This window comes from Entelurus aequoreus, linkage group LG05 (assembly GCF_033978785.1).
Source record: "Entelurus aequoreus isolate RoL-2023_Sb linkage group LG05, RoL_Eaeq_v1.1, whole genome shotgun sequence".
Classification (NCBI taxonomy): Eukaryota; Metazoa; Chordata; class Actinopteri; order Syngnathiformes; family Syngnathidae; genus Entelurus; species Entelurus aequoreus.
The window spans coordinates 32,639,075-32,667,053 of record NC_084735.1 but is presented as its reverse complement, the minus strand read 5'-3'; the positions used below and the strand labels follow the sequence as shown (position 1 = coordinate 32,667,053).

Here is a 27,979-nt window from a genome sequence, read left to right as displayed (position 1 = left end):
TTATTATTATTCGTCCATACATCTATCTATCTTTGTAAAGCTCTGTTGTCGAGCAACAGCGCCTCATGGTGCGTAAAAACCACATTGCAAGTCCAAAACATTAAGCAGTTCAACTCTACAAACATAATATGAACACTTGTGTTGGAATACAAAATATAAGGCACAAATGTAAGCAAAGTAAATGTGTAAACAAATGATTACATAAAGACAAATAAGAAAAGGAGAGAGAAGAAGAGGAAGAAGAAGGGGCGCGGCTATTATTGTGTATGTTTGCCCCGCCCTTTTTAAGAGTCACATGGTGGTTTTTCCGCTTTCCCATGACACTTCAGAGCAAATAACCGCTGAACGAGGCGTGCCATGCCGCCTTGTTGTCATTGGTCATCTTCCTCTGGCCACAGCTATCGGCACCGGGAACTACTCGGCGCCGACCACCGGCCTGGGACAGCCGAAGCAGCGGCGGCCATCACCACCGAGTACCGTGGACGTAAAAGCGGACATATTAAACACAACTACGGAGTTGACCAGAAGCAGGAAGTGGGGGGCTATAGAGTTTGTCAACGAGCGGCAGTGGTGAGTTAACGAGTCCATGTTGTGGTTTAGCTTGATAAAAAACGTCACTTGTCTGCAAGAGTCTAGATATACGTTCATTCAGATTTGTACATTTATTGTTTTGAGTTTCATTTTCGAAGGTGCGTTGCTTTATCTTCACCGTGTGTGCCGCCGGCGAGGCAGGTCGGGTGGCTGCTCTCGCTTACTTGCTACAAAACATAACACTAGCAGATGAGCTGTTTTCTCGTTTTATATTTTAGTGAGTTCAATCCTTTTTCTTTTTTTTTTTAGCGTTATTTGGCGTGACTGAAGATTTATGTTGAAACGTAACTGTACTCCAAATGGACACAGAGACCATCAGATGGCCGCTTAAGATGGTTACTGGCAGCATGCAGTAGGGATGTGCGTATCGATCCTGTGGTATCGATATATCGATACTCACACGCTACTCATTTGGCATCACTTTTCTGAAAAAAGTATCGATATAAACCAAAAAACGGCGTGTAGGGGGTGCAAGCATCACTTTCAGATGTTTTTGATTACTTACTTAACTTACTATGTGCTGGGACACCCCTGTACCTGGCAGAGTATAGAGCTGGCCCAGTCACGTGACAGGAGACAGCGAATGAGCGTCGTCAACGTGCAACACACACACAGCCAGCCGACAGCGATGCAGCCAGGCATATCCAGTGTTGTCCAATTGTTCACTTAAAACAGGCATTGTTTTTTTTTTTTTTAGTAATGTTTACTGAATATTTTTGTTTAAATGATTATCCTAAATTCAAATAATTTCCACACAGGGGAATTTACTGTTAGTTGAAAATTGCTTGAGTATTTAAAACAAGATAAGAAAGAGATACAATTTGGAGATTCTTCATCTTTGCATTACAGTTTTATTTTTTTCCAAGAAAATCTTGAATATATGATTGAATGTGATTTTGGTTTTAATCTGTAACATGATTTCGTACATTTCGAAAACATTAGCCTATTTCATATTTCATTAATTGCTAATTATATCACAAACTTTAAAAAATAACTGCAGCTTCTTGCAATTTGGATTTGACTGTTAATTGGAAAGCCCTAATATTTAATTATTATTATATATAATATATAGTTATTATTATATATAATATTTAATTTATTTTTCATATTTATGTTATTTATTTTAATTGTACTTTTATTATATATTGACCATAGTAAATGTGGTATAAATGGTCTGTATTTGTCTTGTGATTTGTATTAAATAATAACAATGGTAATAATATTTTTGACTGACAAAAAATTGCCAATAAGAAATTATTGGTATCAGTATGGTATCGATGAAAAAGTATCGGCATCGTATCGAATCCTAAAAGTGTGGTATCGCCCATCCCTAGCATGCAGCAACATCTGGAATGGACGACAGCCTTTATTTTTAGTACGAGCAACAACGCAGAAAAGGAATATTAAATATTAATCAGATTTAAATTGAGCATTTTTTTCTTGCATTTTCCAATTGGCCAACCGGTGTGACTGCAACATAAACAACTTTGCCACAACCTGCACAACTATGGATCAGTGTATATTTTTGGTCATTCAATTTTCTTTTCATCAATGGAAATTGAAAAACAAAAACAATTGGTTTATTTGAGTTTCATTTTAAAATGCAATAAATAAAATAAAATAACTTGCATTCTTTTTTTGGTGCCAATTAAAGAGCAATAACTATTTCTAAAAATGGTTTGATTTTCAATTTGTATTTTATATGAACAAAAATCCCCAGGAAATAGAAACGGGAAAACAGACCAAAACTAATGTTTCAAAACTAATATTATTTTCAAAATAAAAGCTGGAAAATCACAATGGTACTCATTTCTACAAGCAAACTGAAAAACAGATCAAAACTGACTTTTTTTTCATATTCCGACACCGGAGCCACAAGTAGTAATTTCAAAAGACAGGACCGCGGCGTGGCCTGTGATACTGTTATACATTGCTGTATTGTATAGTCCAGTGGTCCCCAACTTTTTTGTAGCTGGGGACCGGTCAACGCTTGAAAATGTGTCCCACACAATATTTTTTTTTTTTCATAAAGAAATACAATCATGTGTGCTTACGGACTGTATCCCTGCAGAATGTATTGATCTATATTGATATATAATGTAAATATTGTGTTTTTTATGTTGATTTAATTTAAAAAAAACAACAAAAAACATCGGTCCGCGGCTCGGTGGTTGGGGACCACTGGTATAGTCCAGGGGTCTGCAACCCGTGGCCCTGGAGCCACATGTGGCTCTTCTGCCTCCTTGTTGTGACTCCCTCAGATTTGGTTTATGCATTGCAATTTTATAAAGAGTTCCATATTTTCCAACAGTCTGTGAGACCATGAATTCACACAGGCTGAGTTTTAAGGAGCAAGAATAGTAAAAGAGAATAGAAGCCTGTGTGTTCACTTCAGCTTCTCGAATATGCAACCCCTTGGGTAAGCTAACCCCAAAGACTTGCCAAAAAAGAAAATAGAAAAGGGAGAGGTTTAATTTCACATAGAGAGATGGTTTTCCTGTAAAAAAAAAAAAAAAGATGAAAACTATTATAACCTTTATTAGCTGTGTTACGTTTTACTGCTCTATACTATTTTTCTTCAGTGGAAGAGGCCGCAAAATGTTTTGATACTAAATGTCGTAGACCCTTGATACAGTGCTTGATCAAATCATTTTCAGCCTCCACTTTCATGTGACATGTGCGTAGAGATTTCTGAAGATGTCAGTCCTTGTTTTACCATGTTTAAAATAGTTTTTGTGTAGGGCTCCAAATAATATTAGCCAAACACACAGGTACTATGTAGTATCCCTGCTTTTATTTTGAAAAGAAAAACTTACAGTATCAGAATATGAAAAAAAACATTTGTTTTGGTCTGTTTTTCTGTATCTCTTTACTAGGCATGTAAATGTGTGTTACATGAAATATACAATGAAAATCAAACTGTTTTTTTTATATGTAGTTATAGCTCTTCAAAACCAAAAAAGAACAACTTTTGTTTTTTTGTTTTTTAAAAGTGAAATTCAAATAAACCGGTCGTTTTTTCGTTTTCCATTTCCATTAATGAAAAGAAAATTAAATGACCAAAACATACACTTTCCCTGTGGGGTAAATACATGGCCTTTTTACCACCCTTAGGCTACTACAAAAATAACGCTTAGTTCGAAAATATCTAAAACATGTGAAAGAACATCACATGTTTACACTTGCACAATTCAACATGGAAGAAGCGCAGTCCCTTGGCTGAGTCTTTCCTCTGTTCGTGTTTGATCATTTTCTGATACGGAAAGAAAAGAATATGAGATTGAAATAATGTGATAATGGAGTGTATAGAGATTGTGGATAGCAAGGGAAGAAATGTATTGATTTACGTGGACCCCGACTTAAACAAGTTGAAAAACTTTTTCGGGTGTTACCATTTAGTGGTCAATTGTACGGAATATGTACTGTACTGTCTAATCTACTAATAAAAGTTTCAATCAATCAATCAATAAAGGATTAAAAACTGACAGAAAATGTACAATGAACAAATAACAATTAATATGTCAGGAATTGTGGTTGTAGTTTGCACTATAGTTTAAGTTTTTCTAGTATGTATATTTACACAGAATGTTTTTTTTTACGGTTTTACTTATTGAAATGTGACACTTTCTTCCTTTCTTTCACACACTGAGTGAACTTAAGGTAAACTTGTAACATGTACTGTGGGAATAATTCATATATATATATATTTAATAATTATTATATATAAATCAAGGGTTGGAATTGGGGGTTAAATCACCAAAAAATTATTCCCGGGAGCGGCCACCGCTGCTGCTCACTGCTCCCCTCACCTCCCAGGGGGTGAACAAGGGAATGGGTCAAATGCACAGGATACATTTCACCACACCTAGTGTGTGTGTGACAATTATTGGTACTTTAACTTTAACTTTAATAATTATCAGTAAAAGACAAGAAGGGGTAGGATTCAATAACGTTTTTTTCTTCTGCCTACATCTTTTCAGATATGTTGAATTGTGCAAATGTAACCATATGATGTTCTTTGATGTGGTTTGTTACCTTTCTGAAACAAATAAATCATAACCAGAGTTTCATTAAAACACATAATATGATGCCGTTCTAGTTCTGTGTTTATGACCATGCTTTATTTTGATAAGTTTTATACTGGAGTTTAATGTCAAATTGGAGGGTGTACAGTAAGTGCCATTGATGATGGATGTCTGTGTGAAGAACACAACGGCTGTTGTGTATTTAAAAAAATATGTCTAACAATCCCACACAACAAGAGGTTATTGTTTCAGTTTTTGTTATCACCAGGTGGGACTTTTGCTTAATGATCTGCAATAGTAATATTATTTTCCATATTGTCAGTTCATCCTGTTGAGAATTTGCAAGGGAAACAATGCTTATGCACCAAATGAGCAGTTACTGTTTGAACAAAGACTAAGTTAGCAGAGAGGCAGTTTCGTTATTGAAGAAATTAGGCCGCTTGCATTCACACCATGTTGTTCCTCTTGCTGTTTTAGCAACAGGAAGAAGATAACGAGTTTTGAGGACATTTCCAGTCAGTAAAAATATGAAGGAAAAAGTACTGTGTTTTTTTTTTAGTTTGAAGTGTGTGTCAAGTCAGACAAGCAAGTGTGAGTCAGCTGGCTCCAAATACTAAACAGAGGTGTGAGCAGCTTTCATTAAACGTAGAGTGCGGGCAAACATCACATGCTGGGCCTTCCTGCTACTGTACTGTGTCATCCTTTGAACTTTGCTGCGCTCTATGCAAAAAGAAAAAATAGGTAGAACATGGAAATTGTCAGCCGTCAAAAGTAACGTGATGCATCAGGCTATGTGTTAGCATCAGTTGACTGCTCTGTCAGGCTGTTTATGATTTTGCCAATTAGATTTGCTGCATTTCACTATGCTCAGATGACCCTTTTACAATAATAAATTAGTCTCACAGTGTTTCGTAACACATTGCTACGGTGAGGATGTTGATTAGCATTTTCAAGAACATGTGAGTGCTTGGCACATGAAATTTCCTTGTGTTTGTGCAATGACAATAAAGTATGGGGAGCCGTCAGGGACATTATTCAGAATTACCTCTCACTCATACTACTAATTCTGAATAATGTCCATAATGGCTCCTCATAATGAAGTGCTTCTTCTTCTTCTTCTTCTTCTTCTTCTTCTTCTTCTTCTTCTTCTTCTTCTTCTTCTTCTTCTTCTTCTTCTTCTTCTTCTTCTTCTTCTTCTTCTTCTTCTTCTTCTTCTTCTTGGCTTGGACAATAATAACTTCATTGCATGTAGTGTGTACTGTAGTTGTTATGCGACTGTTTTAGGAACTAAACCTGACTACAATTGTTTTTGTCTAATAACCAGCCATACTGTTTTGAGCTTTTTTTTCTACATAAAATAAAATAAACAAAATATAAACCCTTTGGCCTCAAGAAATGTGTATTCGATTACATTTAAAGGAAATCAACAATAAATAATTGTTTTTTTCTGGGCAATACCGATCACTATAATAACTTATTCATATGTATTCATTTTAAAGTTTAGATTTAACTGTAGTTTGTGGACATCTTTCTTTGAGGCTAGTAGTGATGTACGATACCACTGATTTTCTTTCTGATACGATACCTAGTGAAATTCAGGCTGGTATCGGCTATACCGATCCGATACCGATACTTTTTGCAAATATACCTAATGTGTCTTCTGAAATTTAAAAAGTTGTGTATTTCAAATAACATAACTCAAAATGTACTTTAAATATAAACAACGTTTAGTTAGTTAAAGAGGCTGTTTGCATATACACAGATGCCTAGAGGGCGGCAACTTTCCAATGTATTTTACACAGTGTATCCCGCCCTCTCACAGCTTCTCGTACGTAATGACATAAATACATACGTACGTAACACATGCACGCACATTAGCTTTAGGTGTTGTTAAATAATAATAGCAATTTAGAGAGCTGGTGTTAGCTGTATATTCTATCATAACAACAACATGTCTGCAAATTGTTCCTTGCTTCTTTTGGACTGCATTTATATGTGTGCTCACACTCCCTGCGCATACTTGTTGTTGAGACCAGGTGAGTGACCTCGGTAAACACCAATAATTTTTTTCGGGTTAATAAAAATCTTAAATACATAAACTCTGTAATTGTGAAAAATACAGGGAATTGTCAAACAAATGTGTTCTGTTAAACCTCTACTGGTATCAAAAGGTTGCCAGTGGTGTTCTTGTTATATATAACATAAAAATGTTACTGTGAGGAAATTGCAAAGAGCACCTTTAAGTAAAAAAACAAAATAATACTAATTTGATTGGAAGAATGACAAAATTCATGAAAAACACTGCTAAATATGTAACTGAATATTGATATTTTCGTACAGGCAGAATTTTTAAAACCAATGTTTAAAACAATAAAAGCTTAGCCATTGAAACAGATTAAATACTAAGACTAAAACACTATCAGTGATGCATTAGAAACACAAAACATGCCAAATAGTGTTTTTTCTAACAGTGTGTATTTATTTTAGTTAATAAAAAATAATTGTTTAGTCAAAATATTTTAGTGTTTGTGTGTCTAAGTACTTTTTAGCACAATACTGTAATGATCATGATAACTGTGATATGACATTTTCATATTGTTACATCCCTACTAAAGTTATATGTCATCATTTTACTGTTTAATTTTTCTAAAATTGCACTATACTAACTTTTTGCTTATAACCATCTAAAGTTAACATGTCCATGAAAGTACCAAATTGAAAGTGATTTGACCTCAAATGTTTTTGTGAGATCGGGGACCCTGACCTGCAACTTGCACCAAAATTGGAAGACAGTAAATCCTCATTTAGGATATGTGGCAGATGTTTCAAAGTAGATATCTGTTTCACAGGGCAAACTAAGGAAGCAGCAGTCATGTCCAACGAACGCACGCCCCTCGTTACTTCAGGGATTTGTGGTCTGACGGTGGCAGCAGCAACATGCGGCGCCGTACGGGACACGTCCCCCGACTCCAGCTCTGGCCCACCCAGCAAAGAGCCTCGGAAGCTCAACACCTTTTTCGGGGTGATGGTGCCGACCATCCTCTCCATGTTCAGTATCGTACTGTTCCTGAGAACAGGTGAGTGATGCACATTTAAAGGTACAATAACGGTTCAGTGTTTATGTAAATGAACTTACGCTGGCATGATCTCATTTTGCAGGGTTTGTTGTTGGCCACGCTGGTCTCCTGGAAGGTCTTCTGATGGTGGTTGTAGCCTACACCATCATAACGCTCACCATCTTGTCTATCTGTGCCATTTCCACCAACGGAGCCATACAAGGCGGTGGTGCCTACTGTATCTTAACCAGTGCCTTCACTAATGTGGAGTATATGCATTTTTCTAGTCTTACAGTACGTGAAAAAAAACCTTGACTATTCAACAGACATGATCAGTCGATCCCTGGGACCTGAGTTTGGAGGAAGTATTGGTTTGATGTTCTTCTTGGCCAAAGTGTTTGCGTGTGGAGAATATGTTCTTGGTCTTGTGGAGGCTATACTTGACGTCTTTGGCGTGGATGCTGGTAAGTTTATTTGATGTGTAACCGACCTTAACCGTGGACGATTACTTGAAATATGGCACAGGTTGCTATAAGGTCAGTGATCAGTTCAACGCATACGTCAGTGCAAAGATGAGCGAGGACTACACCCAGACTCGACTTAAGTTAAAACCGTTACCTAGTTTTGAACAAATAAATGACATGCATTCAAATAAAACATTAAAAAAATGTTACTGGATGACATTCTGACAATATCATTGCATTTGTGTCCAAATATTGGGCTTTTTTTAAAGTTATTTAAATTATGGAAGCGAGTAATAACTTGTGACTATTAATCATGGTTAATCCAAATCCAAAAGTGTTAATAAGCTGATTAAAAACATTTATTATTTGAACAGTTCTCAAGTACAGTACCCTTTTCACAAAAACAAAACACAAGGCGGAGTACAACTTGTGAAGTGAAGTTAATTATATTTATTTAGCGCTTTTCTCTAGTGACTCAAAGTGCTTTACATAGTGAAACCCAATATCTAAGTTACATTTAAACCAGTGTGGGTGGCACTGGGAGCAGGTGGGTAAAGTGTCTTGCTCAAGGACACAACGGCAGTGACTAGGATGGCGGAAGCGGGGATCGAACCTGGAACCCTTAAGTTGCTGGCACGACCACTCTACCAACCGAGCTATACCGCCCTTAAGTTATGAGCTACAGTTATTCACATTTAAAACCTCAAGTTTTAAAAATAAATTACCTCTGGGCTAAGGATTCTTGCAGGGTGAGCGTCATGTTGCTTAGAAAACCCCCTCCGAAGGTTCAAACACACAAGTATTGACTCACTAATTTTCCCAGCGTAGAGAACCTCACTCCGTTAGTCGGTGTTAGGGATGAGCAATATGTTCTAAAATCTATATTACAATACATTTGTAAGGGGATTCATATGGGCCCATTTGTCGCACATGACACATGAAACGTGACCGATTTGGGGGTGCACTATCTACTTCAGACGGCAGTAGAGTGTTGAATATCTTAAAACGTGTTTTGTGGCAATTCCAACTTTGACCACAGGGTTGTTTGCTATATAGAGTGGCGCTTTCCATAATTTTCAGTATACTGCATTGCAAAATGTATATTAACCCAGAAGCCTTGGAGTGGTTGTCCGTGTTTGGGGCCGCATCTGGCCCCTGGAGGTTTGATGTGGCAGGATAATAGCTTGCGGGTTACAGCCAGCTTGCCGGGGCTGCCGAAGCCGGCTCGAGCAGCAGCAAGGTTGACGGTGCACTCACGAGTAACCCCCCACCTTTCTCTCATGCGATATCCCCACACGAATGGGGCCATATGAATTCCCTCCCTAATGTATACAGTATATTGCAGCCGTAACAATATATATCACGATATGTTATTTGGCATATGAATGATAATGGAACCATTTTAAAATGGGGTAAAAACGCTCCTAATTTGGCTGTTGCGTCATTTACAGTTATTGATTGATAACTGTTCTTAATGTACTTGCTAATTTACTGATAATAACTGCTTACTCTCTGCTGTAACACAGATCCATCTACACTTTTGTTCAAATGTAATAAGCACTATTCCTTAGTTGTTTGGATACTTTACAATTGTTTTTGCACCATACTACACTTTTGGGTATACTGATATTTCACATTTTCAAGATCAATGAATGATTCCATTTTTGATGACAATAATTAGACAAAAGCACTGGGTAGGGGTGTAACAATGTCAACTAAATATTTTAATTATTTCTTACTATTGGCTCTGACTGAAATCATTTTTGTCCTGCATCCAGGGACTTATTTCTTGAGTTTATAACCGATAACAAAAATGACAAAAGATCTTTTGACAACAAAACATATTTGATCCGCCTACCTTTGTTTGCATTCAAGAGCTCTAGCTTAGCGGTTACCGTATCCTCCTGCAGTGTGCAGCTTAGCATGTTTATCTATTACTCGTCCTCCAGTAAGAAACATAGTTTATTTGGCGCCATGGAGGCGAAGATTAGTGACTTAAAAGCAGGAGGGACATTAGTGAGAATCCTTCAGTGTGTTGAGGACGCGTTTGTACGCTTGTCTCTGTCAAATTTGCTGGACACAGTTAGAATGTGTCATCAACTTGCATTATCACGATATGGCGATAGAATCAAATGCCCTATCGCCAGCCAAATTGACATCATTAATATATCATCTATATTGCCAAACCCTAGTCTGTGTTGTAGGTATATACAGTAATGAATTATTTACAGTAAATAGGGTTTTTGTACAACAAACTTTGCTGTCTTAAGTCAATTGCAAAATTTTCTGGTGGTTGCCAAGTACAGAATTGTATTATGCCTCCAAGATTTAGCAACCAAACAACATAACAACCTTTTATTTTTCAATGCCTCATTTTTGGCACACTTTAATGTCTTGTCTGTTTGCTTTCAGAAACATCCGTGTCCGAGGGTGTGCGCGTGCTCCCTCAAGGTTACTGGTACATCGTGCTCTACTCCTCTGTGGTCCTCCTCTTGTGTCTTCTGGTGTGTCTGGTGGGCGCCCACATCTACTCCCGCACCGCCTTCGCCATCCTGCTGCTGGTCACCGTGTCGCTGTTGTCCGTCTTTATCAGCTCTTTGGCCGTCAAACCTCTAGATTTTGTCCTCACTCACTTGGGTCCTGGCAACCAGACCCAGCGTTATAACGCCAGCTACACCGGCTTTAACCTAACAACGCTGAAGAACAACCTGGGCCGTAAGTGTTTGGCTGTACGCTGACATTTATTACTTCTTATTTAACATCACTTTTCCAACCTTTAGCTGGTTACTCGTTGGACTACAGCACCCACACTGTAATGTCCTTTGCCACCGTGTTCGCCGTCATGTTCACCAGCTGCACTGGAATTATGGCTGGAGCCAACATGTCAGGTTATAGCTTGTTACATTACAATGGATTGTGTCAAGGGTATTCATATGGCCCCATTCGTCAAAATTGACCTGATACATGAAACGTGACAAATTTGGTAGTGCACTATCCACTTTAACCGCCACATGGCAGTAGAGTGTTGCATGTCTTAAAAGTTGTTTTGTGGCAATTCCAACTTTGACCACAGCAGCAATTGATATGTTGAGTGTCCCTTTCCATAATTTTCAGCAAACTGTATTTCAAAATGATTAACCCCCCCTCTTCCTCTCACGCAAGATCCACCCAGGAATGGGGCCATATGAATCCCTTCCTTGCTGTAGTTTCAAGTCTTGTGAGGTGAAATTAAAGAATTTGTTCTAATGAGATGTTTGCTCTTCTCTCTGAAGGAGACCTGGAAACTCCAAGCATATCCATCCCCAAAGGTACCATCGTGGCCGTCATTTACACATTCATTGTCTACGTTCTCTTCTTCCTCCTGGTCAGCGCCACCTGTGAAAGGTGGGGAACTATGGCAATGCCTATTAAATGTTGTAGATCAGTCATTCCCATCCACTCTGCCGCGGCACATCAGTGTGTCCTGAGAAATCATCAGATGCACTGTGGGAAATTATCCAATTTCACTTAATTGGTCCCAAAAATATATATAGCTAACAATTAAGGATGTAGCGGTATTATTAAGACTGCAGTATTTTAGTTTCAATGTCTTCTCAATAATACCGTGACGTGTGACGTACCAAACGAAAACTTGGTGAGTATAGTTTTTTTTTTTGGCGTTTTAAATAAACTACTTCTCCCAGAATCCTTTGCGCAGCGCGTGGTTGGCAAGGTGGCCGCGTTTAACGCTGTAAGCAGGAAGTGAAGTGTGTTCATACTCGTCGTAGATAAAAATGAATAGTTTTTTTGAACCATAAATCTTATGTACGGGGGAAATAGACGGCACAGACCACAATGGGGTGTAGTAGCTCTATGTTTTATTATATATATAATGACAATATACAGTATATATATATATATATATATATATATATATATATATATATATATATATATATATATATATATATATATATATATATATATATATATATATATATATATATATGTATGTATGTGTATATAATAAATAGTAATATAATAAACTCGAGAATGGAGTGTGACTAAATTCCAAGAGTGTGTGTGTGTGAGACTATGTGTGGGAATTACTTGCTGAGTGTTATGTTGAGCGAGAGGCGGAAGTCCTGGAGGGGAAAGGCAGGCTCGAACGTCAGTGAGACTGGCAGGTTGTTGGGGGGGGTATAGCGAGGCGTCAACAGGTCCGTGTCCAAGCAGGGGTCGAGGATCGAGGGAGGCAGTCCGGAATCCAAAAAGAAGTCGAGGCACACAGCTCGATCACGGGAGGCAAGGAAAGCACTGCGGGAAACACAAAGGACATAAGACGCGGGAACTGGGAAAGCACAGAGAGAGAGCAAGTACGGGAGAGGGGAGCCAGAGACGGGATGCTTACTACAAAGACTGAACTACATTCCGGCACTGGATCTTCGGGTCTGCTGGTCTTTAGGCTGCTTGTCTTGATTAGTCCAAGGTGCGCTGATTGCAGATTGCCGGCGCGTGGGCGCGATGCGGGCCGAGCGAGCAGAGGCGTGTCCCGGCGCGGCTGCAGCAGAGGCGCCGGTTGTGCTCTCAGCAGAAGGCATACGGGACTGCGCATGCGCCGTGACAAGAAATCTGTCCATAACTGGTTGAGTTATGTTGCTAACAAACAAGCCCAGGCCAAAACATAACCTCTTTGGCAGGGGTAAGAAAGTCTGCGTTCTGCAAAGCGAAGCGCACCACTTTCGTTTAGAGCGGTTCCAAGGCAACAGAGAGCCAGCAGGTCTGGTCGCACAGCACAGCGGGAAATCACCCAAATGTTCAACGTTGGAAATACGAGGTAACTAAAAAGCTACTTGATACATCTTCAATCCAACCATCTTTTTTTCTGCCGCTTGTCTGTCGCGATGTTGCGGGGGGGCTGAAGGCTGTTCCAGCTGCACTCGGGCAGAAAGCAGGGCTGCACAAGTCGCCGCCTCATAACCGTCACTCAGAAAAAATATTTTAATCCAGCGAAGACAAACATCAGTTTGTGAGGTATTTACATTAATAAAAATGTAATTGTTAGTTTACTTTTCTGAGAAACAACATTTTCCAGACTCCTATATACATGTCTACTGTGGAGGACACTGCTTGGTTGAAAGACACTAAACTATATATACATTATTGTTTTACACTTGTTACACTGCATGTTTACATTGTTACTTTAATGACATCAACTATAAGTTGTTATTTTTAATATTTGCTTGAAACATTAGATGTGCCTGCACAAATATAGGCACTTAGAAATACTTGTTTTTAGTAAAAAATATAAATTAGAACATTTTAACATTATGTTTGTGTTTAATTACAGTAAGTGTGTTTATCCTAAACATTCCTGACACTTCATTTTACATACTATGGCATTTTTACCAAGTTTTTTTTTTGGACACATACCGCAATAATATCGTACCGTAGCCTTAATACCGTGATAATATCGTACTGTGACATTTTGAAACCATTACTTCCCTAGTAATAATCTACTCTGCTGTACATTATGGGCCTGAACTGCTATATGTTTGCATGTATTAAAACAAGTACAAACTTGATAGCACCCACTAAGCACTAAGCCAGTCCTTCTCAAATAGTGTGGCGGACCCCCTTAGGGGGGCGCGGTGCGATGCCAGGGGGGGCGCGTGTGACCTGGGGAAACATGCTTTTTTTGCCGTATCAGAATATGATGAAGCGTATGTAGCACTTGGCTTCACTGTAACCACGGTGAGAGACAAGGAAAGGCCGGTGTGTTTTGTCCTTTAATGTAAATAAGCTTACAATGTTTTGCAGAGATATAGTTATAACACTTTTTATAGACAAATTATACTATTCAAAGTCACGGTGGAGAGTAGGGGGGCGCAAAATAATTTCCTCTTCCTAGGGGGTGCGTAACAGAACATTTTTGAGAAGGACTGCAGTAAGCAAAATATAGAGTGCAATCCATTTAGTGTGTATGTCTTCATGTACATGCAGAATATATGCTGATTATCAGACCGCCCACAATACCAGGAGAAGGAGATACACATATAATTATTTATCATTTGTGAAAGGATTTATCAAATCTAAAACGGTTTGCGGTCTCTGTTTTTGCGTTTTTATTTAGAACATCTGAAATGTTGGTGCAAACTGGAACAGTTACATATAAATGGCTGTGAGAAAGGAGGCGATCATGCTGCAAGGACAGGCGATTGAGAATATTTTGTCTGGACTGTCAGAAGTAAAAACACTAGACATGTTCTCTATTCAGGAATGGCAATTTGTAATTTTACAGCTGTTGGATGACTTAAGGAGCTAATTAAAACAAATTTAACGTATTATTTTTGGTGTGTGCTGCCTTTTTTTCATGTTGTTTGTTTTCCCAACATGAAAAAGTTTTTGCAATATGCATTTTCTTGCAACTGGATCATTCCAGACGTACAATTACAACACCGCTGCGCCTCCCAAAGCGCACCTTCAGCGAGCTGAAAATAGGTTCTGTTGTCTTGATCACCCTTTAGGATAGCCTAGAGAAAAGTGGCCATATTATATGATGACGATGATGCCATAAATGTGGGGCGAAATTAGTTGTCTCCATGGTGACAGTTGGTATACACACAGAGTCCTCATTTAAACAGGGCTGTCTGCACCACATTTGCACTCGTTATTAATTGTACACACAGTCCTAGCAGATGGCCCACAACACGCCCACTAATAGTACACACAATTTACTATTTTATAAATAAGTTTGTACACTCTATTTAGCACTTCTTATTTGGATGTTAGTAGATTAGCCCTATGTCTTCTAGATGCAAGTGGATAAAAACACAATGATTTAGCTGCTTTGCGTAGTCGGGAATTGGGTCCTTTACAGTTCTTTAACATTTTGACCTACATTGGTCAAAATTGATGAAGGCCAATCTCCGAAGAGCAACTCTAAATGCAATATATTTTACAGTCAATTAAATTAAAAGCATTACCAGTTTTTTTTTCTCTCTAGGACTCTGCTGATTCAAGATTATGGCTTCCTCCAAAGAATAAACATTTGGCCGCCATTTGTGACCATAGGGATATACTGTGGCGCCCTCTTCGCCGCAATGTGCTCCATGATCGGAGCATCCCGTATCCTGCACGCCCTCGCTGTGGATAAACTCTTTGGTAGAACGTTAACTTTCCATGACTGCTGTCTTTGTCCCAGGTCTACTAAGCTGTTTCCTTTCGCTCAGGTTTGCCATTAGCCCCTGCCACCATCACAACCAGCTCAGGGAACCCATGGATGGCTGTGCTTTACACGTGGGGGCTGGCACAGGTGAGCAGGTCCCCCTTGGCGTATTATACTAGTACTCATACAGCATGATAACTTGCGTTGTGTGTTGTGTTACAGTGTGTGGTGTTTGCTGGTCAACTCAATGCTGTTGCCAGCTTGGTGACTGTTTTCTACTTGCTTGCCTACGCCGCGCTTGACTTGGCTTGTTTGGCCCTTGAGTGGGCTTCAGCGCCAAATTTCAGGTAATCAGAAAACAAAGTGGATGACGGGGACTAAAAGGTCAGTCAGTTGAGGTTTCTCTTAGGCTTTGGCGATAAATTCATTTTATGGATGAAAGTTTTTTGTGGCAAACGATTAAAAAAAAAAAAATCTATGTTTTTTCCTCTTGCTCAATCATTCTTTTTCCCCCAGGAGCTTCCGTAGCTTCCGCTCTCCCCCTTATTTTTTTGGGGTGGAGATTCAAACACATTTTAAAACATGGCTACTGTAACGCGAACGATGGTGAGACGCTTGTTCCAAAGAAAAGAGTATTGTAGTCAGTGGCTTGAATTTGTGGCAACAGACATGGTACAAGTGACTGCATCCTGCAACGTTTGTTTAAAATGGCAGCAGCACAACAAATCTATTTCAACATCTAAAATAGAAGCATTCATCTGAGTGGGGGAAATGCAAATGATTCCGAGGGGAACAAGGCCAAACAAACAAACAAGCTCCCGCGGAAAGCAGCTTACTGTGGTGAAGTCATTTACACAATATACCATGTATAATAAGAAAGAAGCACGATGGGAACAGTCACTAAAGTGGTTGCTCTGCAAATCACTAAAAACACATGGCCTGATCTACTAAAGGTCTGCGTGTATTAAAATTAGCGCTGTCAAATGGTTGAAATATTTGATCATGATTACTCGCATTTCATTCATAGTTAACTAAAAAGGAATCACAGATAGATATTTTTTTTCATTATTAATAAGTGAACCCTAGACAGGTATAGTTTACTTTTTAATACCATGACTAGATAATTATTTTGCTTTAATGAAATGTTTATAAACATTATGCTTTTAAAACTGCTCAACACAGAAAGGACATAAACACACTTATATTGACAATAAAAAAAATACTTGCAGTGTCTTGCCTGATTTTTTATTTTGTAGGAATACAGAATTTGTATTCATTCCTGCTGTAGAAGCACTTGCATTCAGAGGAGAGGAGCTAAACTATGTTTAGATTCCAGTTTAATAACACATTAACACATTAATAAGCAGTGTTGGGTTGGTTACTGAAAACCAGTAACTAGTTACAGTTACTAGTTACTTTATTTCAAAAGTATCTCAGTTGCTAACTCAGTTACTTACACCAAAAAGTAATGCGTTACTGTGAAAGTAACTATTTAGTTACTTATATATATATATATTTTTAAGGCCCCCTTTAATGCCCTTTTAGCCTTCATTTCAGTACTGTTATTGCACTGGAGAATAATACAATCTGTTGATCAACTTGACATGCATTTGCATCACTGAACTCTGCTAAGCAATGTCGTCTACATAGAACACACAAAGACAAAGATATGTTTCAAAGGGCCAATTTGTTTCAGGCCAGAACAAATTGACAAAACTATTTTAAATAGCTGCAACATAACATACATAAGTAACAAAGCATAATAAAAACATAGCTGTAAACCAAAGAAGGCACACACTACATACACAAAGCCTAACCAGGCGTTTTTTTCTCTCAAGAAATTCTGAAACAAAATCATGTCTGAAGCCCAGAACACTCTACGCATTTCCCCAGTTTTAGTTTAGAGATAAGGAAAGATTGGCCTGGCCCACTAGCATCCCTCTTTATGTTTGTGAACTTTATAGTCTATACATTTAGAGTGATGTGATAATCAAACACTCCAGAAGTCTAGAATGAAAGAGTGTATAAGAGAATTGACAAGAGTGTGTACCTTCAGTGCGCAGTGCCGCGTTAAAATCCAGCTGTTGTTGGAGGTGGAGGTGAAGTGTGTTTCTCTTTACTAGCTTCGTCGAAGCATGTTGCTTTTGTAGCTGTTTCAGAAGATTTGAATTGCTAGGATAGGATCTTTGATCCAAGACATAACTTACATTTAACTAAAATGTTCTTTTCTTTGTGTCCGACAAAAGAAAAGTAGTGAGAATATCTCCATTCGACTTCTGGCTCCGCCATGATGTAAACACAGACACGTCCCCTCCCACACACACACATACACACGTACACGGCGCGCACCTCTTATCCGGTCGCCTCTTCTGCAGAGCTCCAATAAAACACACTCAGATCTTCTCAGTTTCTAGCCGATATTACATAAAAAACAACGTAAAATAACGCATCATGTAGTAACGGTAACTGAGTTACTGAATATAAAAAATAACGCGTTAGATTATTATTTACCGCCGAAAGTAACGGCGTTACAGTAACGCGTTACTTTGTAACGCGTTAGTCCCAACACTGTTAACACAAAATGTGGATTGTTACGATCATACTTTGTCAAAGATATTTGGTAATGTCATCTGCGATATTTATACCTGAATAAATGCTTCTAATATTCTGTACATTACATGTTGTACAAGTTAATGGTCTGCATATGACTGCATAACAATGTCTTAACCTTCTCTATTTATTAATAAAATGTAAAATGCAGCCTCTTAAACATTCTGTAACTGAGGAGTATTAACCAGAACATGCTATAAAATAATTTACACAATATTTCAGCCAGCCGGAAAAAATCCCTCCCCTATTTCTCAACTGATTACAAACATTACAAAACATCTTCGACAAAGCATGACCGTATTGTATGACACTTTTATTTTGTTAATGTAGTTAAAATGTAGTTAATGTAAAGTGTAACACTTTTATTTTTAAGATGGAATAGTGTGATTGGTTTGAAAAGGTGTCTTGGCATGTTTTGACAACGGAACTGACTCTTTGCAATAAAAAAAAATCCCCTTTCGACTTCCTACCTACCGTATTTCATTTCTGTTGCGCTTTAATGACACCTTACTAAAGCAGTCACAGTAACAATCTACTTCTTATGTTATTAAAACACCTTAACTGTTATTTAAACACGTAAGTGAAGCTCCACCCACCTCTCTGAATGACACGTGCAGCAGGCATGTTCACCAGTGAAGACAGCTCATGGAGAAATAGTATTTTCTTGTCGGGAGAACAGCTTGTCATGGTTTTGGACCTGACAATTCCATAATGTACTCTTTTGCATTTCTGATCGCTATTTTCCCACTTGTGGCTCATCAGTAACTAGTGAACGCAGCAAATTTTCCCCTGCTACGGAACGGTCCAAGGGTCAAAAAGTATGTACAGTGTGTGTGTTTATCGGCCGTTAAAAAAATGTGTGCTGTTCAAGGAACTTATAGTTAACACGTGACTATCTTGTTACCTTTGACATCTCAATAGCACATGCAAATTGATCAATGGAACATGTGCACTGAAGACTGCGTCCAAAAAGCTTTTTGCTAACAGTAAGATGCAGTGAATGTTTATGCCATGAATCCCTGTAAATTGTGCTATTGATCCAAAAACTACTAGTTTTGGATCAATACAAATTAAGGGTGTCCGATTAATATCGGACTGCCGATATTATCGGCCAATAAATGCTTTAAAATGTAATATCGGTAATTATTGGTATCGGTTTCAAAAAGTAAAATGTATGACTTTTTAAAACGCTGCTGTGTACACGAACGTAGGGAGACTTACAGAGCGCCAATAAACCTTAAAGGCACTGCCTTTATGTGCCGGCCCAATCACATAACATCTGCAGATTTTCACACACGCAAGTGAATGCAAGGCATACTTGATCAACAGCCATTCAGGTCACACTGAGGGTTTGCCGTATAAACAACTCTTACAAATATGCGCCACACTGTGAACCCACACCAAACAAGAATGACAAACACATTTCGGGAGAACATCCTCACCGTAACACAACATAAACACAACAGAACAAATACCCAGAACCCCTTGCAGCACTAACTCTTCCACCAAAGACCGCCCCCCAACCCCCACACCTCAAACCCCCCCCATCTCCCGATCTCCAAGTATGCTCTAGTACTCTGGACTGAAGCTGCGTGCCTTCATTTTTTTGTAGCTGTTGTTTTGAGGCATGTTTAAAAAACAATTAAAAATAATGCACTTTGTGAAAGTCAAAGTATAGTATTTCCCATAGTTGTAATGGGTATCAGGATTATCTCAGGGAGAGCATGTCCCAAATTCCAAGCTGTTTTGAGGCATGTTACAAAAAGTAATGCACTTTGTGACTTCAATAATAAATATGGCAGTGCCATGTTGACACTTTTTTCCATAACTGGAGTTGAAGTTGTTCTCTTATTTTGGAAAACCTTGTTTTTGATTGATTGATTGAAACTTGTATTAGTAGATTGCACAGTACAGTACATATTCTGTACAATTGACCACTAAATGGTAACACCCGAATAAGTTTTTCAACTTGTTTAAGTTGGGGTCCACGTTAATCAATTCATGGTAAAGTTACATTGTTGAATGCATCCAGCGGGGCATCACAACAAAATTAGGCATAATAATGTGTTAATTCCACGACTGTATATATCGGTATCGGTTGATATCGGAATCGGTAATTATGAGTTGGACAATATCGGAATATCGGATATCGGCAAAGAAGCCATTATCGGATATCCCTAATAAAAATCTAAATTTGTTTTGAACTATCTGTCATTTATATTTGATGGTTTTGTTTAAAAAGTAGAGACATAAATTGGAAAACAATTTTTTGGTTACAAATTTGGAGATTTTATTTTTAGGCCTAATGGCCAGTCCTGGTTTCTGTGGTGACTTCTGTGACAACAACAGACCTGAAAAAAACCTCCTAGGAAACATGGATTTGATGCCATTTTAAGTCTGACTAGACCTGGGTAGTCACAGGCCGCTGAAAGAATAGCCGCATATTATTCTCTTTAAGCGTATCCTAATAAGAGCTTTGCACTTCACCAACACTCTTTTCGTGGTTTATTTCACAGGGCAGTAACAGTCGTGTTTATCTTCACACAGACATTCTGTTTATATTTCTGTGTTTTACAGGCCGACCTTTCGGTTCTTCTCTTGGCACACGTGTCTGCTGGGGATCCTGAGTTGTTTAGTCATGATGTTCGTCATAAACCCTGTGTACTCATCGGGTAGCATCGTGCTCCTGTTGTTGCTGCTGCTCTTCCTCCACTTCCGTTCTCCCACCAGCAGCTGGGGCTACATCAGCCAGGCTCTCATCTTCCATCAGGTATCTAGGAAGGGACCCATCGTCTACCATGTATCTGCCTTACAGCTCTCATGCTCTACCATCGGCTATAGGTGCGCAAGTATCTGCTGATGCTGGATGTGAGGAAGGACCATGTGAAGTTCTGGAGGCCACAGGTGCTGTTAATGGTCGCCAATCCGCGATCTTCCTGCCAGCTTATCCTCTTTGTCAACCAGCTGAAAAAGGGAGGACTATATGTGTTGGGCCACGTGCAGCTCGGGGATCTAGGTAATTGTGTGTCTATGGTCTGCAGCTAACAGTATTAACTGTTTCGTATCTTTTCCTCTTACCACACACACAATAAACACACATGCAAGCGAACTCTATGCAGACAAAAGGGTCATATTACTGATTGGTGTCATATGTTTGCATTGTTTTTTATGGCTGGCTACAGTTATTTCACTTCCTGTTATTTATAAGTAAGCCGGACTGTAGATGTACTCGCCAGAGCAAAGTGCCTCCAGTATGAACATAATACTGTACTAAAATCGAATTACACTATTTTACTCACTCTTTGACCTGCCCTCAAGCAAACTTGTCTTGTGATGAATTATATAATTGAAAGTAGATGAGAACAAGAAATACTGTAGATGTATTTTGCCAAATCTTACATAAATGCATTTTTTTTGTTTCATAAATCAATATTTACATTATACATTTTTTAACACGGCAAAAAATATTTTTTTGTGGAGGTACTGATTTCATTAGTAATCACAAATAACATTTCACTCTCAATGCTATTGCTCCCTAGTGGCATTTTGGAGTGATTAAGACCTCTGCATAGAATGGAAAGTGTCCTTAGATGTCTTCAAGAAAGAATGTTGCAAGTAACATACAATAACGTGAATAATTCAGTTGATATTTTTTTCTGTTTTCAAGATTCTTTTCCGTCAGACCCTGTGCAGCAACAGTACAGCTTTTGGTTGAGTTTAGTCGACAAGCTCGGGGTGAAGGCCTTCGTAGACCTGACGCTCTCTCCTTCTGTCAGACAGGGAACGCAACATCTTCTGCGCATCACAGGTCTCGGTAAGCACAGATGTGTGTCCTCTGCTTTAGTGCATCAACCGCTTGAAATAAATACGCTGCACTTTGAATACTGCCGATCAGTGCTTCTCAAACTGTAGTACGTGTACCACTTGTAGTACGCGGGCTTCAGGTAGTGGTACGCCAAAGAATCACTTGATTCAAGGAAAGTGTTTTATTTCCCTATATTCAAACATAGTGTTACTATTCAAACTGTGTAATGTTACAGTGGCCAAAATATTAAATATACTTGTTGAATAAAACATCTGCATTGTTTGTAATGAATACCTAGGCCTACAACGCTACTGTATTTTAATGTTGGTCATTATAGTGGTAATTGAGAGCCAAGTGTTTGCTGAGGTGTTACTTGGTGTAAACACTTTGCGAACCACTGCTGTAGATGCTTTCCTTTTCTAGTCATGTATTGAAATGCCACTTATGACTGTAATGAACTATGCCACTGGTTCTTAAATGGTTTTGCTGCACTGCTTACAGTGACCCTTTAATGACAAGCAGCAACCCAAAGGGTTGTTGGGTATACCGGTCCTAATAAAGTTCCGCGTTACTAATGAATTAAAAACTATACTATACTGCCTTTGAAAAATACCAGTACTTTTTTTCATCCGCATGCTGAGGTATAGAGCTGAGGCGTATAATGTTAAGTGTGTCAGCACGCACTTACAGCCGAGAGTACATACAAGAAAGGTGTGGAAAGGAAGAATGGCAAAAAAACAGCATATTACCGGTTAATAAAGATGGTGTGTGAAGCGCAATATGTAGATATTTGGGCTTCAAAACTATCAACAAAGATGACGCATTAAACACGTTGGCATGCAGCACGGCGCGTCCGTATTTCAAACATGCCTCGCCAAAGGTGGCATAACGTATTACAATCTTTGCTTCAAACTTAGCTAAACAATTAAATAACAAGCCATCAGATCGACATGTGATATAGTCACTCAGCTCCCATGTTGTGCACATACGTAGACGCGCACACAGCTGGTTCGCACGATGCCAATTAGTAGCACAGTCAAACCGCCCACATAGCGTAAAGTAATGCAAGTGAATTTTGTAACAAATTCCTACAATTTGTGTTTCATCTTTAACAATGTGTTTTATCTGCTACATGTCTTATCTGTGTAATTTTAGCCGTATTGCTTTTAGTATTTACTAATGATTGTAATTCTCTTAAAGCCAGACCAAGAGTGGCAACCATAAATCATGAAGCATTTAATACAATGTCAACAAAACGTTCTATTCTATTCTAACCTAATCCTAGATTATGACAGACTACATGTAATATATACAATTGTAAATTGCAATAATAAAAAACAATGTGGCCTTTTAATTTTTATTTTAGTCTTCTACAATTGTTTTTTCAGTGCAATAGAAAACATGTTTAATGTATCATAAGATTTTGTGTTAAAATGAAGCCAATATGACAGTTTTTTGTGCTTCCCTATATTTTGAAAAGTATCAAAATACATTTTGGTACAGGTACCAAAATATTGGTATCGGGACAAACCTACTTCAGTTAAATATTGAAGGTTTGATGATTCAGTGTTTAAAGGTTTGTCAATCTTTTTACGGTTCTAATTGTTCCCTTAAAAGAGACGCTAAAAGACTCATTTACGAAAGTTACATCTCTACCAGGGAAAGATCTGCGAAATACCAGTTACAACCAATGTACTATATTATGACCAATGCCACCATTTTCCATGGTTAGAAGACATGACATCTGTAAAGCTTTGATTGATTGAAACTTTTATTAGTAGGTTGCACAGTGAAGTACATATTCCGTACAATTGACCACTAAATGGTAACACCCGAATAAGTTTTTCAACTTGTTTAAGTCGGGGTCCACTTAAATTGATTCATGATACAGATATATACTATCAAATATATACTAACATCATAATACAGTCATCACACAAGATACTCATCAGAGTATATACATTGAATTATTTACATTATTTACAATCCGGGGTGTGGGATATGGAGGGGGGGGGGGGGGGGGAGGGGGTAGGTTTGGTTGGTATCAACACTTCAGACAACAATCCGCATCAACAATTGCATCATCAGAGAAATGGATATTGAAACAGTGTAGGACTGACTTGGTAGGATATACAGTATATAGCAAGTAGTGGACATAGAGAGAGATCAGAAAGTATAAGAAAAAGTGTAAGAAAAAGTGTCTACATTTGATTGTTTACATTTGATTATTTATAGTCCGAAAGGTATTATGTGGAAGGGAGGGTGTTAGTTTAGGGTTGTAGTTGCCTGGAGGTGTTCTTTTAGTGCGGTTTTGAAGGAGGATAAAATGCCCTTTCTTTTACACCTGTTGGGAGTGCATTCCATATTGATGTGGCATAGAAAGAGAATGAGTTAAGACCTTTGTTAGTTCGGAATCTGGGTTTAACGTGGTTAGCTAAATGTATGGACTTCACATGCACATCCAAATAGTGTCCAAATTTTTTTAGCATTAATATAAAGAATAATATATAAGATGCCTTATACTCTCTGCAGTTAAGTTAAAAAAAGACCCTATCCATTATATGGATGGAAAAGGTGAAATATGCATTTTCTCTGGTGACATCTTAATGTTTGTGTTCAAGGTGGCATGAAGCCCAACACCCTGATTTTGGGTTTCTATGACAACTGCACCCCCGAGGACTTCTTCCTTCAAGATACAGCCTTCTGTGGCACGTCACTGGGACAAGGCACAGAGGGCGAGTATAATTTTGGGGTTGACCTGCCTTCATTACAAGCTCATTTCCCTCCGGTCCGACATGTTGAGAGCCCACGCTGGCTCTCGCCCGAAGAGTACGTCGGGATCATTTCGGACGCCATCAAAATGAACAAGAACGTGTGCCTGGGACGTTATTTCTTCCACTTAGAAGGCGAGGGGAAGCAGAGCAAAGTGGACGGGTCGGAGCGGACCATTGACGTGTGGCCTCTCAATCTGCTGCAGCCGGGCTGTGGAGATTATCAGGACGTGTGCAGCCTGTTCTTGCTGCAGATGGCGTGTGTGCTCAACATGTCCAGCAAGTGGCGCCATGCCAGGATGAGGATCTTCCTGAATGTGGAGACGGAGTCCAGCGACCAGGGCTGGGTGGTGAACGAAGAGACGTTTCGAGAGTTACTGAGGAAGCTCAGAATCCGGGCGTCCATTAAGATCGTGCCGTGGGACTCGGTGGTGCAGCACTACACTCAGCCAACGAAGGACGCTGAGGAGCAAAGCCACACCCTCTCGGAGCTCTTCTTGTCCGCGGTGAACTGCATGTTATTGGAGCACAGTTCTCAGGCTGCTGTCCGCTTCCTGTATCTACCGCGACCTCCTGCTCACTACAGCCAATCGCAGGGGTACTTGGCTCACCTGGAAGCTGTGACCAACACTTTAGGGCCAACGCTCTTCATCCATGGCGTCACACCGGTAACATACACGGATCTGTAAGCATGAGCGCTTAGAACGCTTCCCTAAATGCTTATTTAAATCTTCTTATACAAGCACTGGTTACATAAAGTGGATACAAGGGTTCGCTTTATTAGGTACATTTTATGAGGTAATTGGTTTGACAGTATTTTTGTTATTGTACAAACTGAGCATTACTGTATTAGCGTTGAAACATCTCTTGTATTCGATCCAATTACATGGTGCAGGTGTACCTAATGATCTGTCTGGTTTGTGTACGGTACTACATTCTAAACTCTGTTACAGTCAGTGTACAATAAATATATATACACACCTATAATACTATTGTAGTAGGATATGTTCCTGTACTGTTTGTTTTCATGCACTTGGACTGCTGAGATTGTGGCACTTATGATTATTGTTAGGGATGTCCCGATTCAATATTGATATTAGTCAGCAAAAAAACTAATAAAAAAAACGTATCGGAGGATATCAGCTTGGATCTACAAGCACTCCTGCAGTGTGTTTACTTGTGCAAAGCTGGACAGCCAGTTAACATCTAAATGTCCTCCGAAAGGCACACAGGATTGGTCTTTTCTTGTATTTTAGTGATGTCATTTACAAGAGGTAAACATGGTAGGCGATAGGCTACTAGGAGCTTGCAGCTACACAACAGCTAAGCACACAAGCTTGACGTGTGCAGTACATGTCCTTAATTGTCAATGTTTGTCAATATAAATAAGTATGAAATATTATAGTTGTATATTACCGTAATTTCCGGACTATAAGCCGCACCTGACTATAAGCCGCACCAGCTAAATTTAGGGGAAAATACAGATTGCCCCATATATAAGCCGCACCCGACTATAAGCCGCAGGGTTTTGATGTGTAATTACCGTAGTATATAGGGGTTCCTGCTACCACGGAGGGGATTGTCGGGACAGAGATGACTGTTTGGGAACGCAAAGCGTCCCATTTATAAACAATAAATCTTTCAATCATTCAATCAAACTTTCACATCTTTGACATGGCGAACAGCATTCGTGCAGAGTACAAATAATACAACGGTGCAAAGTAATACAAAGTGCTCGCCTGTTATCAAAATAACCAGCCTACCGGTATATGAAAAGTCAGTCTTTAATCATTGTGTCATCGTCTTCCTCCTGCGTACTAAAACCACCGAAATCCTCTTCGTCGGTGTCGGAGAAGAACAGGCCGTAAATAAGCCGCACCCTTGTATAAGCCGCAGGGACCAGAACAAGGGGAAAAAGTAGCGGCTTATAGTCCGGAAATTACGGTACTTACACTTACAATGTCTCCAAGGCAGAAGTGCATTAGAAAGTACCCAATAACATGCGTGTCAGTATCATTCAATATACTGCGTCACTTAATTTATGAAATTTCGTAACCACTAGGTGTGCCAAAACACAAATTACCACTCCACATTTCAAAAGCATAAATCTGTCATAAGGTGTTTTTATACATACTATTGTTTTCTGAGTAATTTCACTTGATCATACCTTTTCTAATGTTCCACACTACAAAATAACAAAAGTATGTATAGGATTCTTGCTGGTATAGTATCAGATTAATATCAGTATCGGCCAACCGATATCGGCAATATCGGTATCGAATCAGAAGTGAAAAAGTCGTATCGGGACATCCCTAATTAATGTGTTGAAAAAACACATTTGTTCTATAGAAACGTCCATATTTATAGTCATATTATCTGGGATGTTTTTTTTTAATTGTATGAAAGTACAATATCTGTTTTAATTCTTGCTACTTTTTTTTTGTTGCAGGATCTTTCAAAAACTCAAATAAGGGGAAACATTTTCAGTATTCACACAAGAATTAAGAAATGTGTTTGTTTGTTTGCATGCTTGCGTTGGGCGGCACAAAAATCTATGCTGGATCTGCGGTCGATCAAATTAGATCAAGTGTAAAACTCCAGTTACTACAATGTAGCAAATATTTAGTTTTCCATGTGTTTAACGCTGAATGTCACCTCAACAGAAACAGAAACTGGACAAAACACAAAAAGCGCCAAACATGATTTGGCTTTGCTCGTCTCTCATGTGCTTGCATGTCTCAAAAAATGTCATTACTGTATGAACATGCATAACTGATATTTGTCACTAATTTAGCAAATGTATCCTCCCAGGTCATTATTACGTACACTGGCACTTATCTTACTAAATCAAACACGATAATTACAAACACTGCCTTTAATCTCCCCCTCATGCAGCCAATAACACCCACAAATGTTAGAAACACATCAGAATTTTTTTTTTTATTATTTGCTGACTGTCACTCAAAGTGAAGCATTATTATATGTTTATGTTTGATACAGCTCTTGTATTGTAGCTTATACAAAGTATCACAGGTGTACAGGTGTTGTGGTCAGTGAGTATATACTGTATGTATTCATCATGTATGCATCGTCAGTGCTCCAGTGTACAATAAATATTGTGTGGTTGTATTTGTGTTTGCTGTGATACAAATTGCTGATCCCATTCCCACAATCATGTTGCCATGGTGACTCTCACAGGTCTTGGTTTAAACATGGAGGACAATTTCAATCCCAAATTTTCCATTAGCCTGCAAAGATTAATGCAATAATGGGAATATTGTTTTAGTGGATTGAATATAAATGGGCATGGTATTATGTCCCTTCCTCCTGTTTCCTTTCCTTTTGTGCTTATGCAGTGTCTTTACCCACTTCCCTTCTGCTCCTGCTCAGACGTACATGCCGCAATGCAGGAAGTTGACAATAAAAGCTGAGGTATCTTTTTTTTTTTCCCCGTTTGCCTTTAGGAAGCAATCTTGTCTACAAATACTTCAGCAGTGAAAAGCAAACTAT

At 38.8% G+C, this 27,979-nt stretch overlaps 1 protein-coding gene across 1 annotated transcript; it reads left to right on the top strand.

Moving 5' to 3' along the window:
- The first annotated feature begins 281 nt into the window (after nucleotides 1–281).
- LOC133650512 (solute carrier family 12 member 9-like) lies at nucleotides 282–27,598 on the top strand. The gene is made up of 14 exons (XM_062047831.1): nucleotides 282–570; nucleotides 7,466–7,693; nucleotides 7,776–7,910; nucleotides 7,999–8,136; nucleotides 10,549–10,851; nucleotides 10,917–11,024; nucleotides 11,409–11,520; nucleotides 15,122–15,279; nucleotides 15,348–15,430; nucleotides 15,506–15,630; nucleotides 20,471–20,663; nucleotides 20,735–20,909; nucleotides 21,561–21,707; nucleotides 24,320–27,598. Exons 2-14 carry the CDS (start codon nucleotides 7,489–7,491, stop codon nucleotides 25,156–25,158), a joined length of 2,721 nt encoding a protein of 906 aa, XP_061903815.1. The 5' UTR covers nucleotides 282–570; nucleotides 7,466–7,488; the 3' UTR covers nucleotides 25,159–27,598.
- Nucleotides 27,599–27,979: the final 381 nt, after the last annotated feature.

Coding starts and splice junctions, on each gene's coding strand:
- LOC133650512 (XM_062047831.1), top strand. CDS start 7,489: ATGTCCAACGAACGCACGCCCCTCGTTACTTCAGGGATTTGTGGTCTG. Junction 7,911..7,998: donor ACAAGGCGGTGGTGCCTACT/GTATCTTAACCA, acceptor ACTATTCAACAG/ACATGATCAGTCGATCCCTG. Junction 15,280..15,347: donor CGCTGTGGATAAACTCTTTG/GTAGAACGTTAA, acceptor CCTTTCGCTCAG/GTTTGCCATTAGCCCCTGCC.